The sequence below is a fragment of the Rutidosis leptorrhynchoides genome, chromosome 6, assembly GCF_046630445.1.
Source record: "Rutidosis leptorrhynchoides isolate AG116_Rl617_1_P2 chromosome 6, CSIRO_AGI_Rlap_v1, whole genome shotgun sequence".
NCBI lineage: Eukaryota > Viridiplantae > Streptophyta > Magnoliopsida > Asterales > Asteraceae > Rutidosis > Rutidosis leptorrhynchoides.
In genome coordinates this window covers 417805195-417822405 of record NC_092338.1, presented here as the reverse complement: position 1 = coordinate 417822405, position 17211 = coordinate 417805195, and the positions used below count along the sequence as shown (strand labels likewise).

At 29.2% G+C, this 17211-nt stretch overlaps 1 protein-coding gene across 1 annotated transcript; it reads right to left on the bottom strand.

Annotated features, from left to right (window-relative positions):
- Nucleotides 1-11661: 11661 nt before the first annotated feature.
- Nucleotides 11662-13953, bottom strand: LOC139855666 (protein PSK SIMULATOR 3-like). The gene is made up of 2 exons (XM_071844911.1): nt 12058-13953; nt 11662-11934 (listed from the first exon to the last, which is right to left on the bottom strand). Exon 1 carries the CDS (start codon nt 13712-13714, stop codon nt 12077-12079), a length of 1638 nt encoding a protein of 545 aa, XP_071701012.1. The 5' UTR covers nt 13715-13953; the 3' UTR covers nt 11662-11934; nt 12058-12076.
- Between the last annotated feature and the right edge of the window lie 3258 nt (nt 13954-17211).

Below are 17211 nucleotides of genomic sequence, written 5' to 3'. Positions count from 1 at the left end.
CACCTGGTAACCGACATTCACAATATGCATATAAGAATATCCCCATCATTCCGGGATCCTCCTTCGGACATGATATAAATTTCGAATTACTAAAGCATCTGGTACTTTGGATGGGGCTTGTTGGGCCCGATAGATCTATCTTTAGGATTCGCGTCAATTAGGGTGTCTGTTCCCTAATTCTTAGATTACCAGACTAAATAAAAAGGGGCATATTCGATTTAATAATTCAACCATAGAATGTAGTTTCGATTACTTGTGTCTATTTCGTAAAACAGTTATAAAAGCAGCGCATGTATTCTCAGTCCAAAAAATATATATTGCAAAAGCATTTAAAAAGGGAGTAATGAAACTCACGCATATAAATATTGTAAAATAGTTATTAAAACATTGCATGTATTCTCAGCCCAAAAATATATATAAAAAGGGAATAATGAAACTCACCTATTGTATTTCGTAGTAAAAATACATATAACGTCATTGAACAAGTGTAAGGTTGGCCTCGGATTCACGAACCTAAAATAATTATGTATATTTATATGTTGGTCAATAATTGTCTTACAAATTAAGTCAAGTCATAGTGTACCACAATCCTAATGCTCGAGACTAATATTCCAAAGTCAACAAAAGTCAATTTGACTCAAAAATGAATTCCAAAATTTATACATGATTATTATATAGTTTACATATCGTCGTTTTATATTTTTAAATATTTTTAAAATATTTGATTAAAGTAAATAATATAATTCATTTGTTAATAAATAAAATTTTATATATAAATATACCTTTTTATATCTTAAGTAATAAAATTTATGATAGGTTTTTATTAAGGTAATTATATTATTTGTGTTACATATTTATTTGATATAATAACATTGATAACAATAATAAGTAAAAATTGTATTATTTTATAATAATAATTATTATTATCCTATTAATAAAAATATTAATTTTTATATTTACCAAAAAATGATATTATGATAAAACGATAATAATAATAATAAAATTTTTGATTAACAATGATATTCCTCTTAAAAATAATAATTTTCGTAAAAATGATATTTTTAATATTAATAATACTTTTAATAATAATAGTGATAAAAATAATGAAAAAACGATAATTTTATCTAAATCAATGTCTTACAATATTTTAAATTTCATCATGATACTCATACTCATTATTTCCTAATCGATTTGTTAGTAGCTTTTAAGTCATCTTTCATATCGCGTTCATTTTGATTATAATAATAGTAGTTATAATAATTAAGTGTTACTTAATATTATAATACTAATAATAATAAATGTTATGATAATGATATTACTAATAACTATTTTAATGATTAATAATAATAATAATACTAATTATAACTTTAACAATAGTAATAATACTAAAAATATCAAATTTTAATGATAATACTTTTTATTGATAATAATAATAATAATAATAATAATAATAATAATAATAATGATAATAATAATTTGATAGAACTAGAACGATGTTAATAACGACGATGAAAATAATCATTTTTTAATAATAATATCAAAAATTCAATTGACTATAGCTTCTAATCCGTTCATCGAATCCATTCGACATCTAAATGAAAAGTTCTTAATTTTTCGCTAGCTTTCCAACGACATGCATATCTTATACCTTATCTCAATCGCAGGTGTAACTAATTCGAGATTCAACATATCCTATCTAAGGGCAATATCAAAAGTACAAGCATGCATAATCCTAAATACTCGAGCACTAGTCAGGGATAAACTATTAATATATAAAAGTTAATTTACGAGTACTCACATATCAATATTGAGATTCAATATTGTAGGAAAGGTACGTAGGCGCAACGGAGACGATAAACACTAGGTTGACCTCACGAACACACCCATGAACTATACCCATAACCTCCATAGCTATAACTCATAATTTCCTTAACTCTATCCCGCTCCTAAAACCCGTTTTTGAAAACATGCGAGTAGAACCTCGTCGTAGTATTTTATATATAATACTAATACTACTACTAATAATACCTCTTAATAATAATAATAATAATATTAAGCTTAATAATATTAATAATAATAATAATAATAATAATAATATAAATAAATATTATACGGAGTAGTGATATCGATGGATATATGATTATGAATGAAATGAATTCACAATGCGTTCGAGTTTTATAGTTAGACTTTGGGACCCATTAATTACGAAATTGCGGAGTGATGGTGGAAATGGGAACCGCAAATTGCGGTCATACATGAACGTCCACTTATACACATATATAGATTTTATAATATATTTAATTTATAATATATTTAATCTTTAGAATTAATTAAATATTATATTATATTTACGTTCATGGTAAAAATATAATTTTTACAAAAATGACACGGACGTGGTCTCACGACTCATGTACCACTTTTGGTTTTTCGAGCGCACTTTCGTACGTTTAGAAAACTAGCCTTTTACGTTTAGTGACTCGTACCCTTATAAAAATAATAGATTTAAATAATGAAAACAATCCCACTCAAAATGTAACTTTATTCATTTGAGCGTTTTGGTCATTTACTTCTATAAATCAGTGACTCATTGTTTATCAAAATATATTATTTTAAATCAGGACATTTTTATGACTAAGTTAAAATATATATTTTTTATTTAGAATTTTAAATTGGTGCGTAATATATATGTTTGAAATATTTATCTAATGATGTAATATCTAGCCTTTCCAAAACTAATTATATTTCAAGGTTCGTTTTTATTTTGTTTTAGAAAAATATTACAATACATAACGTTTTAATATTAATCGTATTACTAAGCGAGTGTTCTATCGCGTACTTAACTAATTTGAAAACATATATATTTAGTGAACATGTTTTAAATATAAGCTGCGAGTTTTCTATATTTATTTAACAATCAATATTCCAGCTTACATTTATTTAATCAAGGACGTTCTAACAAGTCAAGTTCTATTATATCGAAAATAATTTTTGTACATTTGCAAATAAATCAATCAAGTATTATGAAATTCAACCCTCCACTAACTTCTGTCTAACTCTCGAAACTTGATAATTTGTTCTTATTGTAATTTCACTTTACCATTTTTCGAATATTGTTAAAATGGAAAGATTTCTCAAATCAATGTGGACCTCTCAACAAAGATTCGTAATCATATTTCAATGTATCTGATAATTCATTCATTTGTTATTATCTTTTAATTCCATCGATAATTATTCTAAATATATTTTAAAACAAATATGTTTATATAAAGTATTATACGTCTAATACTTTGTTAATGTTTTTAAATTATAATATGTACACATATATATATATATATATATACACATATACATATTCATATTCAATTATATAATAGTTCGTGAATCGTCGGAACTTGGTCGAGGTTGAATGAATGTATGAACATAGTTTAAAATTCTTGAGATTTAACTTTACAAACTTTGCTTATCGTGTCGGAAACATATAAAGATCAAGTTTAAATTTGTTCGGAAATTTCCGGGTCGTCACAAAAACATCATTCGTGCCTTGTGAATTTCACAAGAATTCCGCGAGCATCAACATCATATACCGAGGTATATCAATAACAATGAACGATGGAGTATTGATTCATAACTTCATTAAAGAAAGATTCTGCGATGATTATGTAATCTCTCAAGTTTTGAAGATTATTTATTCTCGCTTCAACCGCAAATCAAATGAGTTTAATAGAATATTAACTCATTAAATCTATATTATACGTGAAGAATACATATATGAACATATATCTTCATAAAGATTGTAATTAAAAATCCTTTTGTACAAACTGTTAATTGTGAAAATATTTTAACGGGTAGGTAAAACCCGAGAAATATTTATATCTCACATTAATATCTTACATTGTACATTCTTCAAATTCTGATTCAATAATTAGTAACTATACTACTTACATTCACATATGTATCCGTTCACTAAAGAACAACCTTTTTCATACAAATTTAATTACCTATTCTGATTTGGACATATCGGAATCCAAGTAAAGCTTTAGCAAGTGTAATCTTCCTAAAGATCACTACATTCATGAATTATATTCATTCGTATTCTATGATGAATTATCACATCAAACCACCGAAATTATCGTTCATTACTTTTGAAATCAACAACGCCTATTCATCAACCATTAGATCTGTTGACGATTACAATCAGCGTTTAATCATCTAAAAACGAAATTTCTTGAAACCATCTCGGATTGATAACCGATGAATCAAATATGGCTGCATTAAATGCAGAGGAAATAGCAAAATTGTAGATGGTCTCAATGGCCAAAAGTTTGATAATAAAGAATGGTACGTTGGAAAAGCTCAAAAGAAAATTTGGAACTGAAAAACGGATTGAGCTAACCATGGAGGAGACCAAGGACAAATACAAGGACCAAACCCTATATTCAAAGAATCCAGGTAATTCTGGATCCGATGAAATCTTTAGAGAATATCTTGCTCCGAAGTTATGTTAAAAGCTTGCGGAAAATTTTTCTTCATCAACCTTCGAACTTAAAAATTCCAAAATGTCGTTATAAATATCCTCTATATTTCTGAAGATATTTTCATAACAATTCTTGTCCACAATTAAGTATCTCTTTGCGATATCTTTATAAAGGAAACTATTTTAGTTTCTATATTCAGTAAAATTCAAGTTTAAATTATAAATATTTTGAAGAAATGTTGGAAATTGAAGCATGAGTTAGTATAATATAATGACGTCAGGCCAACGTGATTATATTACAGTAAGTCATGCTAAATTTTTAATGGAAGATGATGATTCATAGACTTTATAATCATCATTTGCCATGTTACACGACTCTTACATTCTACTTAATCTCTGAACATATCAAGAACATATATTCTTGATAGTTCTATCCTCAGTAATTCTGGTAATTTACCAAATCAAATCGTGATATTACGCTTAGAACATTAGGTTCATTCAAAACTTCATACCTACAAATTCTGGACCATTACTCGCTTAACTTAGAGTCGAGAGCAGAATAAAAAGGTAAAGAGCTCCGACATATAAGGGAAAATACAAAGCCCGATAACAACACAGAAATTACAAATCGTGTATATCAATGCGTATAGCAACATAAAGACACGGGAGAATTAAAAACACTATAACCCCAAGAGCATAGTAGAAGTAAACAGATTCCTCTGGTGGTAAAAGAAAAAGAAGCATGACTGCATATATGGTTAATATAATAACAAGTATCAATAAGGGGTTGAGCATATTAACAAATCTTTTGGAAGTATGAATCTAGGAAGAAAGTATAGAAGTGGTGAAGATAATGAAACGGAAGAAGCTAATTTATAGCAAAATTTCCAAACACAGCAATCGAGGCAATTCACCGCATTTAATCAAAGAAATCCCAAAATTCCGTAAATACCGGAGAATCAAATCTTATAGATTACGAAGATTTCCTTTAATCCCTTGAATTCCGGAAATCAATCGTGACTACGTCAAAAGTTAAGGCCAACATTTAATTTACTCATTCACTCTTTTACGATAGCTTCGTTTATACTCTTCCTATAATCGAATCATTTTATCCATAGTATTCAATAGTGATAAAACTTTATTCTTCAACTTATATTCATCATTAAAATATTCTTGTTGTAAACAATGATTATCTCTACCAAACTTCATGACTATAATTTTCATGAACTACTCTCTGTTTTGTCTACCCTAATATTGTGGCATAACCACTCAAGGTTTTAAATGAGCTCGATATTATTCATAACACATTTTATATATCCAATTTACTGAAATGACTTGTATAACATCATCATTTTGAATGATCTCCGCATTAATAATAAAATGCACTTCGTAGAAGAACTTGTAGAAATTATGGTTTGTATGATTTTAATTCTTGAAACAGAACAATATTCTATCCGCTGGAATTCACGCAAGGCCCCGAGCATACCTGGGAACGTGAAAACCAAATAAAACGTAAATATCCTCGTCTATGTACGAACAACACCGATTAATGGCAACAACTAAATTTTGGGACGAAATTTCTTTTAACGGGTAGGTACTATAACAACCCTCATATTTCCATACCTGAATTGACTAATTTGACTATAGGGTTGTTATCCATACGTAATATATAATTAAATTTGACATTGATCAAATATTTATTTTTAGTCGACACTTTTTGTTAACTAAAGTTTACACTAATTATATAAAATAACTTTAGTTAATATTAATATTAATGCGTATTATATTTAAAACTATATGAAACATAATTATTAATTAAATGATAAGTTATTTTAATCATTATATATATATTTTTAGCTTATAAAAAAAGAGATTTTTTTTATAAATTAAATAATGAGCCCATGAATTTTGACTAAATATTTTCAAAAACAAAAACTTATTAAAAATATTTTTAACATGTTTTTATTTTTTTGTCAAAATTGGCACCTTTATTTTATTTATATTTTTTCTTTTCACCAACCATTTTTTTCCTATAAATACCCACTTCTATTTCATAAAAACTTGTATCAAATCTTTGGAAAAACTCTCTCACAAACTTGGGAAAGTACTTGAGGTATTTTCTATATTTTTTATCGAATTGCTTTTATTTTTTTGTATATTCTTTAAAAATTCAAATTTAATATATATAAATTATTTTTACATGTGATAATTAGTATTATAAGTATTATGATGTATAAAAATAATTTTGATAATTTATGGAATATTATTTATAATTAAATACGAATTATGTAGTATTTAAACTTAAAAACAATATAAAATACGTAATAAAATATTAAACAGTAATAAAAATAATTATAATTTTTTTAAGATTATTATACAAGCGAAAATTATAAAAATTAAATAAATGGGACGATTATTATTTAAAAAGAATTTACTTTTGCATTATTCTAAACCGAGAGAAATAATAAAGAAAATATAAAATAAATACAAACGTGTATTAAATATTTTTATAAAATTTTTATATGATTAGTAGCATCACTAGATACATTAAAAAAAATATAAAAATTAATTTTAAATTATTTTTCCTATTTATTTAATTATAGGCTGATTACAATGGTTAATTAATTAGAAAACATTAAATAAATAATATTTTGATATAAAATTTGATTTAATAATTTTTATAACATTTTTACATAATATAGAACCTATAAAAAATATAAAATTATTTATTTAGGTAGATTTAATATTTATTACCTAATTAAATTTGATTAATATAAACCGAGTATTTATATAAAGAAAAGTGGGAAATAAATACAAAAACTTGATAAAATTATTTTTATAAAATATCCTACTGAATTGTATAATTAACTAAGTTTATAAAAATTATAAATATAATATTTAATGAATTAATATTCGAATTAACATATATTAGTATGATTTTCGATTAACATAAGTATATTACATATACTAAATTAATATTATTATTATTATAACTTACGGTTAATAACTAAGTATACTATATAATAAAGTATAATGCTTATAATGTAAGTTAAGAATAATACATTATTAATAAACACTTATTTTATAACTATACTAATTTAATAATAATAACTTATAGTATATAATATAAGATAATCAAATTGTTAATACATTAATAAATATAATATAACATATATAATAACATATAAACCTAAAGTAAAGGTTAATCAAAGATAATATACAATTCATGTGAACTTCATCGCTACTCACGGTCGTAAGTGAATGATGTCTAGGTTGCCATTTATGGGTAAGCTTGTGGATCTCGAATGCCATGACTTAGATTCTGGTCAAGAGTCCTGGGCCCCCGGTTACATCTGGTCATTCCTGACTTTTTTGATAGCAACGAAGTTTGAGTAAAGTTGTACAACGTCTTGCTAAAGTTTAACCCGAACTTTCTAAAATTGGAAAATTACTATAAGTGGAAACTTTCCATAAATAGTAACCTTCCGAACATGAAAATTCTTTAGTGAACCATTACTATCAATATAGTACTATATACTATTGTCTGTTAGGCAATGTCTGATCATACGTTCTATCTCTAGGTTGAGATCTCGGTCACGTCCTTCCGTTCAATTCTTTCGTGGAATACTCTTTTGTGCTATTAAGGTGAACTTCATAGCCCCACTTTTTACTGTTTCATAACTGTTTTACAACTTTTAGGGTGAGACACATGCTTGCTTTATAACTGTTTTATGCTTAGACACAAGTACTAAATTGTTAACTATGCTGTCATGCTTTGATTCATGCTAAATCCCTACCGTAATATCGTCAATTGCTACGTTTAAATGCAAACTTAATTATTATGAGTAGGCCTATTGAGAGTAACGTCTCTAACCATTTGACCGCTGGTCTTTGGTTACATAATAATGATTCCACGACACTGACAGTACAAGGTGTCATAGGGTAAACTTGTTTAGTAGCGATATTACAAACTGCAGCAACACTTTTAGATTGATAATTCTATATCAATCAACTTTAAACTAAATCTTGTGGTCTAAAACTTTGGATATTATTTATAAACCTGTGAATTTCACTCAATCTTTTTGATTGACACTTTAAACATGTTTTGTCTCAGGTGATGATTGAGCTAGCTGTTTGCAACTTTGTGATGATAGATTTGATGTTTGCATGGAGTCCACATCGCATATTATATTTTAGTTCATAAACATTTATTTTACGTTTTAATAATAATGTAAACATGTATTACTGCTTCCGCTATTTTATTAACAAAGGTTTTATTTAAAAAGACTCATATAGAGTCGTTCTCGTTTATACAACTGTGTTATGATATGATTGGTCACAATTACCCCTGGTCCATTTTGGGGGGTGTGACATGTGGTGGTTTTTTGAAACTATTAGTGATAAAGGTGTTCAAAGGACGTTCTTGAAGATGATGAAGATGGTAATGAAGATGAAGAAACGGATTGTAGCTAGTGACCTGCCTCTCTTAGTGAGAGTTCAGGATTCAACTCTGCTGGGCTGCAACATTGCATTCAATGTTATCCTTAACCTGAACTATCCCTTAGATCGTCTTGCACTTAGTGCGGGGACAGCAGGGATAGGGGTTTTACCGGCCATGCTCTCGGATTGGTACGAGTTTTCTCCAGGGCAGTATTTGAGGGCGGGTTATGCAACTACGGGAGATGAACGCGTGAGTGGGTAATTATGTCATTTTATCCAATCCATCCCTGGGTGATCCCAAACTGATGTCCAAAATAAAATTGAACGGATGGATTGGATAAAATGACATAATTACCCTCACGTGCAAGCCACTCGATCAGCTTTAACGGAATAGTTTAATGTCTGTCAGATCGAGTGATCAACCACGAAACCATGTGCATAGTTCAGTGACCAACCGCGTCAAAAATTAACTTTAGTGGCTAATGTTATGTATTTGACAAACATGAGTGACCAACGGCGTAAAATTTTCATAAATTTTCGAATTTATAATTAATGCACCTATCAAAAAATATTATTAATTGAATTATTAATAAATATATTAAATAAAAATAATAATATATAAGAAAACTTCGCCTTTATTAAATCTACCATAACGTATACTACCAGACATACATTAGTAAAACCCTATTTATACTTATAATATATTAGTTTTACTTTTATATAGTATTGCGTCTGTCTCATATTAATGGTTCATAGATAAAAAAACATAGTGTTTTAGAAATATTATCATTATATTGTATTTTTTTTGTACTTTACAATTTTACCTTTTAGTTATTTCTTATCTTTTTATTTCATACATATATATTAGGAGAATTAATAAACAATACTTCCTTTTCCTTATATATTTATGCAAACATTTTCCTTGCAATTAAAAGTGAGGGTGGGTGATTGGTCTCAATGTTTAAATTTTAGGAGTAACATATATGATGATATGAATATTTGATCTGTATCAAATAAGTCCTATTCGTACAAGAATTAACCACATTTCCCGAATAAAACATCAAAAGAATTCAAAAGTGCGTGTTGTCACTATAAGGAAGCAAAAAAACAGTTAAAATAAAGTCGACCGCCGGATGCAAGGATGACGCACAAGCAACCTGGACGCCAGCCAGATAAGCATGCGGCAGGGGAAAAATTGACATATATGCCGACTAAGCAAAAGCCGGATAAAACAGTGAGTCATTTAGAAGCTAACCGGATGGGGAAGTGTCGGATGAAACTCTAACATACAACTCATATAAGAGACCATCCGGATGAAGGATGCCGTGAAGAAACACTTGTCGATTTTAAGGTTGTGTTTACACATGAGCCCTCCACTTGGCCAAGTGTGTAGGATACCCTGTAGCCTGCACACGGATACCAAAGATATCTAGGCATTAACACACGAATGGAACGCTTGTGCCACGTCTGCCCGAATCTACAAGAAAGTTTGTACGATAGTTTATAACAATCGTGAAAGGGACATATGTCACGCCATCATTCCCTCTAACAAACTGTTGGCATCTATAAATACGTCTTTGGGTCATTCATTACACACACAATCTAACACACAGTTAATACGACGTTACTCTCCAAAAAAAACCACCTACAGACAAATCATATTGGATTCTGGTCATTACCAGAGTTAATTACTCAAAGATATATATCTATTCGGTCCAATCGAATAGATTAATCCGATTGATTGTTTTACACCCTCGTGAATTCTCAGATTTCGATTAGGTTTGCAAGATTGCCGGAGCTAAAACAATCTACCAATCACTTTTTCCCCAAATTAAGCACTCAAACAAACTCCATAAGTTTTACGTTTGATCAATATCTTATAACAATCACGAACATGATTGAATGTGGTTACGTGAAATCGCTTACCCCCCTGACTTTTGCGAGGAAGATTATGTGAAAAAATTTTAAAAATGGATTTTTGATTTTGTAATTAGCATATTATATTGGTGAAGATGTGTATTATTTGGAAAAGATTATTAAATGTGTAATTGGAATGGGAATTGAAAGTATGGAAAGACTGGCTCATCTTGAAATAATTTATCAAATTCTAAATACACTTGTGCATGCTCTCATAATGTAATGTTGTAATGGTTTTCATTATAAGCAAGCAGGCTTTCAACAAAAGCTAAACATTTTCAACAACTTGAGCAAGCAGGCTTAGCCAACATGCATAAATTAAACATGCTCTCATAATGGTTGCAGCCACACTTGCCAACAGCATAATCAGTAATCACAAACTCCCAATGCTAACCAAGGCCCTACAGGCTACTACAGCCCAGTTTCAAGTTAACCGCGCCCACTACCTACTTATAACCTATCTTGCATATATCTTATATGCAGGTTGGGTTCTATAGTATAATTTGTTCATGAGTACAAAAGGAAAATAATCATGTTTACAAAAGATATGTTGAAGAATCAGTACGGATAATATAAACAACCTGATCAGATCATCACAGCTAGCATGCTTCCATAATAATTTATATACAGCTACTTTTAAATAAATTTTAGTCAAGTTTGAGCTAGTTGTTTTTTTTTTTTTTTTTTTTTTTTTTTTAATGGCAACTTACACACCAACACCTTTATAATTTACCAATATGCCCACGACGGGGCTTGAACTCCCAAAACCTCTTTGGTTGAAAGACTCCTCGAATACCATCAGGCTATAAGACCTTTGGTAGTTTCAGCTACTAGTGACGACACATAACGATATACTAAAGTGATCCTGCAATACAAAGTACAAACAGAGTACAAAGTACAGAGTACTGATACAAATAGCAATGGTGTACGCATATTCCCAACCGAATTAATCAAATGATAAATTGCAATGACATGACAGAAACATAAACCTGGTAGATAAGTAAGCAGAATGATCTTAGAAGCGAGTCTAGAACCCTTAACATGGGATAACAAAACTTGATAGTGCTACCGATTGAGCCAACGACCATGTATTAAAACGCACTCTGCATTATAAGATGATGAACTATTTAAATAGTTACAAACATCAACAAATCAAAACTCTCTGATATTCACAGCATTTTGCAAAACTACTATCATCTACAAAGAAATACAACTCACTGACATACAAAAAAGTCCACGTAGATCTTAATATTCCATTTCCCAATTCGTGCCATCATCCAAGTCGAAACTACTCCCGCAATCTAATAAAGCATTCTGTTGATGCTCATAACGACAAATATAATTCAAACCCACAAGTAGCTCACATATAGCTGCTTCTGTTTTTTCTCGGTCTGCAAAATACAAAGTCTGCAAAAGAAGAACATTTGTTTGTTTCGAAACAATATTTTGTTGTTCGTAATTTCTCTCATTTTGCCACCTAATCATATTATGCGCCATTGGCGCAAACCACGCTAGTATACCATCAAGTTTATCTTTCCAATCATGTGCAATAGGCGCATCATATATCGCTATATCTTTAATGTAACTCTTTAAACTTCTCTTTAATTGCAATCTCAAAATCTTTGGTAACATTTGATACAAATCATCTCTAGCTTCTTCACCAACTATATGAGGGTATTGAAGTAATTTCTCAATCACAATTACAATATTCGCATACTGCAGTTCTAAAGCTGACCCACCAACACTATTCGCAGGAGCTTGCGCTACATTTCTAAAACTCTTTATCGAATTAGCACTTTTGTACCCTTTTTGATTTACACTTAAAGGAGCCCGAGTATGGGACAATCTTGAATGGGCTGAGATATGGCTGCTGCTTCGATCTTTGCTTACTGGAACTGAAGAAACAGACCCATTATCATAATCATGATGATCAAGTTTCGAAACAGAACTACTTATACTTAAACATTCCATAATTAATCTCTTTGGACCCAATCCACAAGAATAATTAAAGTCTTGAAATTTATCAAGATTCGTGTCCTCCTTTTCGGTAGTCCTAATACTAACACTTGAACTACATGAACCAACAATTTGATCCGATTTTGGAGCTAAACTTTTACAAGTACTTAACTTTAAGCTTGTAACGGAACCACACCTACTACTATTACTACAAAACATTTCTCTTCTAGAAATCGAATCAACGAAAACAAAACAAATTCTTGCATAAACAGTACACACAGTTCTTACCAACATCTCCACAATTTTATCATAAGTTTGGTTCCACAATGAAACATGTTTCAAACGCTTCACATCTTCAATCTGCCACATCAATTTCTGCTCAAAAACTTTTCGACTTCCTTCATGTCGATTTTGTTGAAACTTTTTAGTAGCAATCTCTAATTCATTCATAACCATCATTTCTCCATAAAGACTACATGTCGAATTCACAAACCGCTCCATTTTCCTCACCATTGAATCCATATCTTTAACTAAAAAGCTTAATTCCATCACATTAATAGCTCCATTAATTATATCCTTATACACATGTTGAAATCCTTGAAGTTGTGGGATGGTACATTTATGTCCAAGTCTTGAAACAACATGGGCGATCGAATTTAACTCATCGAGTTTTTCAGAAAATGTGAGGTCTAAAAGATATGTTTCATCTGAGGAGATGAGTGTTTTGATCCCTTCTGATGTGAGAACTTGTGTTTTTAAGGTGAAGATTGCAGAGTTTGTTAAGGATTTGTATAATCTAATGCTTTTTGACATGAGATTTGCGATTTCGAATGAGAGAATTCCTATTGTTTCTGGTGGTTTGGTGTGGTTTTGTTTGTTTGTTTTGGTTAATTTTTTCATTTTGGGTAACCAGGGTTCAGCTACCATTGCTAATGAATGTGTTACAAATGAGATCGCTAAAATTTGACTTTGAGTTATAAAAACTGGAAATGAATAAAATTTGTAATGGCAGGGTTTGAGTAGGGGGAATTTGGGTGAGACATATTGAATGTTGTAGTTAAAACAGCGGAATAATTCAACCCCTTTGACTTTTTGAAGTCAAACTGTGGGTGTGAAATGGATGAAATTGTGAAGGAGAAGAAGACTGAAGATTCAAGAAAAAGTAGTTGAAGACTTGTAGTTGTGGTTGTATCATTTGTGGAGTGAGAGCTAGGGAATATTGGAAAAGGGAAATGACCAGTTGGAAACAAGCCAACAAAATATTGGAGTTATTAGAGTAATATAATATAAAATAATAACATAATAATAATAATATTAATATTTAATATAATATAAACAATATTATAATAATAATAACAAAGACAATAATAATATTTATTATTATTATTAACTAATTATTTATTAATTTATTTAACATACATATATCAAGGGAATTGGTTTTTTTAAATTTTTTTTCTTATTGAAAATGATAAATATGAGAGTTTCACTATTTAGATCGACTATATTTGATATTATAACACTTAAATAGTTTAAGTGTTTATGATAAACATGTATCATATTATTCTCTTTAATTGAGTAAATATGTGTGATTTTAAAAGTTAAGATGAACATATGTGATATCCTCCTTAGGTTAGTAAATATGTAATTTTAGAGTTTAACAAAAGCATATATGATAAAACCTCATTTGCTAAAAAGTCGGGAAGTCAAAGAGTATATTGACTCCCTCATAGAGGGTGCTGGTACCAAGTGAATTGCGCACAAGGCACACCCTCTGCTCACACTCTCTTGTTGAACAAAATGGTTTTGTCAAGATTCGAACCCGGGTAATGTACTTAATCGGACAACTCAGTGGTTATTCAGGTAAGCCTGCGTGATTTTCACCATTTTCTGTAATGTAATATAAATATTGCAATTGCTGGAATTCATATGAAGTATGAGTTTAACAAAAGTACCTCTCGTTTTAGGGCACACTATTGATAAAACAAGATATAAACCTAAGCTTTAGAAAATTTTTTTAATTTTTTTATTTTATTGAAATTCATAATTTATATTTTGCTACTTTGGCAATGAAGTTTTAATTAAAGATTGAATACTGAATAAATAAAATAAGTTGATTATTATCATTTTCATTAAGATAAACATAATGTAATCATAAATAAGCTAAATAATTCAATTTTAATGTATAAAAGGTGGAGTGTTATGTGTTTTGGATATTTTAGCCTTTAGCAAAACTCATGGAAAAGGACACATGTAGATGAAAACGAGGAACATAGATGAATTATGGATTGATGGATATTTTAGTCATAAAAGTAAATAAAGTGGGGGTTGGTATTTTGGTTTGGTTGTGCAAAGACAAACAAAAGCAATGAAAACTATAAGAGATCCTAAAGACAATCAATCAATGCCAAAAACAAAGAATACACATGCTTATTTCACTTTACTAGTTTGTTTTTTCCTTCAAAGATTATCTATATAGTATATTAAATATATATTATAGTTTTTTAAAGGCAAGCAAATGAATAAATTAAAAAAACTAGTCAGAAGCTAACAAATACAACAACTCTAAACGACCCTCACGATTCCAAATAACCCTCACAAAAAAATCACACCACACAAATCAAGAAATACGGGTCAAAAAAACGTGCCCTAAAAATTGTGACGACCCGGGAATTTCCGACCAAATTTAAACTTAATCTTTATATGTTTTTGACACGATAAGCAAAGTCTGTAATGTTGTGTCTCAAAATTTTTGAACTATTTTATTACATTCATTTAAGTTCGACCATTCTCGACGATTCACGAACCATTATTTGTAAATATATATATATATATATATATATATATATATATATATATATATATATATATATATATATATATATATATATATATATATATATATATACGAATATGAATTCTATAAAAAAAATTGATGGTTATATATTGTAAAATATCAAAACATATAAATATTAAATATTAAATACATAATTATAATATCAATATGTTTAATTACAAATTAAAAGATAAATGTTATTATTTATGATTAATATTAATATCAGTATTATTAATATTACTGATTTACTATATATAGATATTGATACATTTATATTGTTATATTATTATTACTAAGTAATATAAATTATTAATTGTTATCATTCTCATTCTTATAATAAATAGATTCATTATTGTAATTTATTAATATTATTATTAATATAATTATAATTATGAATTATTAATATTATTATTATAAAAAATCGTATTTGTGGATTCAGTCACAGAATCTGTTTTATGTAACATCACACTGTATTTAATTTTGTTTATATCTCAAAGTCTTTGCATAAGCAGTAGTAATCGTACAGATTAGTTGAGTTTACCCTCATTGAATTATTAATTTAAGTGTTTCTGATTAATATTACTGTCCTTCTTGTCTAATTCTGTTACCAGTAGAGATCATGGATCACAATATTACAATTTCAATCAATTATTATTAAAGTACCAATCACTCAATTACAATACATAATTCATCCTCTAGCTTAAAAATAGAAAAGTGTAAAGATACATTTTGGAAACCTCTGATCAACCTTAGGATGCCACCATCAAAGACCCAAACACCCATCTTCTTTGCTCGATGATCAATTAACTCAAAACCAACATCACCGTCGACTGTTACTTCGGTTTTTCTATTTGATACACCATGGACAACCTCTCAACACCACCTCATTAAACAATCATCATCATCTTTAAACCCCACGGCCATCAAGAACCACCAACACCTTAACCCCCATCGATTAACATCACCACCATTATAATCTCACAACCATACCAAATGATCATCATTATCATTCTTTTATTGCTATGATCGTTCCTACTGCTGCTTTATTACTTCTATTACTGTTGTTGGACTTGAACTATCATCACACCACACCACCATCGTCGACTGCTGTAACGACCAATAACCACCACCATCCTTCTCTCTCCTTTTCTCTCTCTACTACTTCTACAACTAGCGACTAAAGCTACTATTCCATCTGTATTCCTTTCAATCCACCACCGAAACTTCTTCTACTTCCTGTTCTCTTTCGAAGACCAACCCTGACAACCATCACCTTCTTGATAAACAACTAAATCACCTTAAACCCTTGCTGCTACTACATTTTGCAGCTGTCCAACGCCATCTCCTCTCTCCTCCTTTTTCTTCTTTCTTCACTCGATTCTTATTACTGTTATTCTTTAGAAATTCTCACACACAAAGCCAATATATATATTTGAATATGCATTCTACAAAAAAAAAAGAATATAAATAAACTACTTTTGTGTGACTCTTCTTCATGGCCGACACAATCAATAAATCAATAACCACTTGTTTTTATTTTATTCGCTGCACAACCTTTATTCTTGATATTTTTTGTTGTTGTGGCCACTTT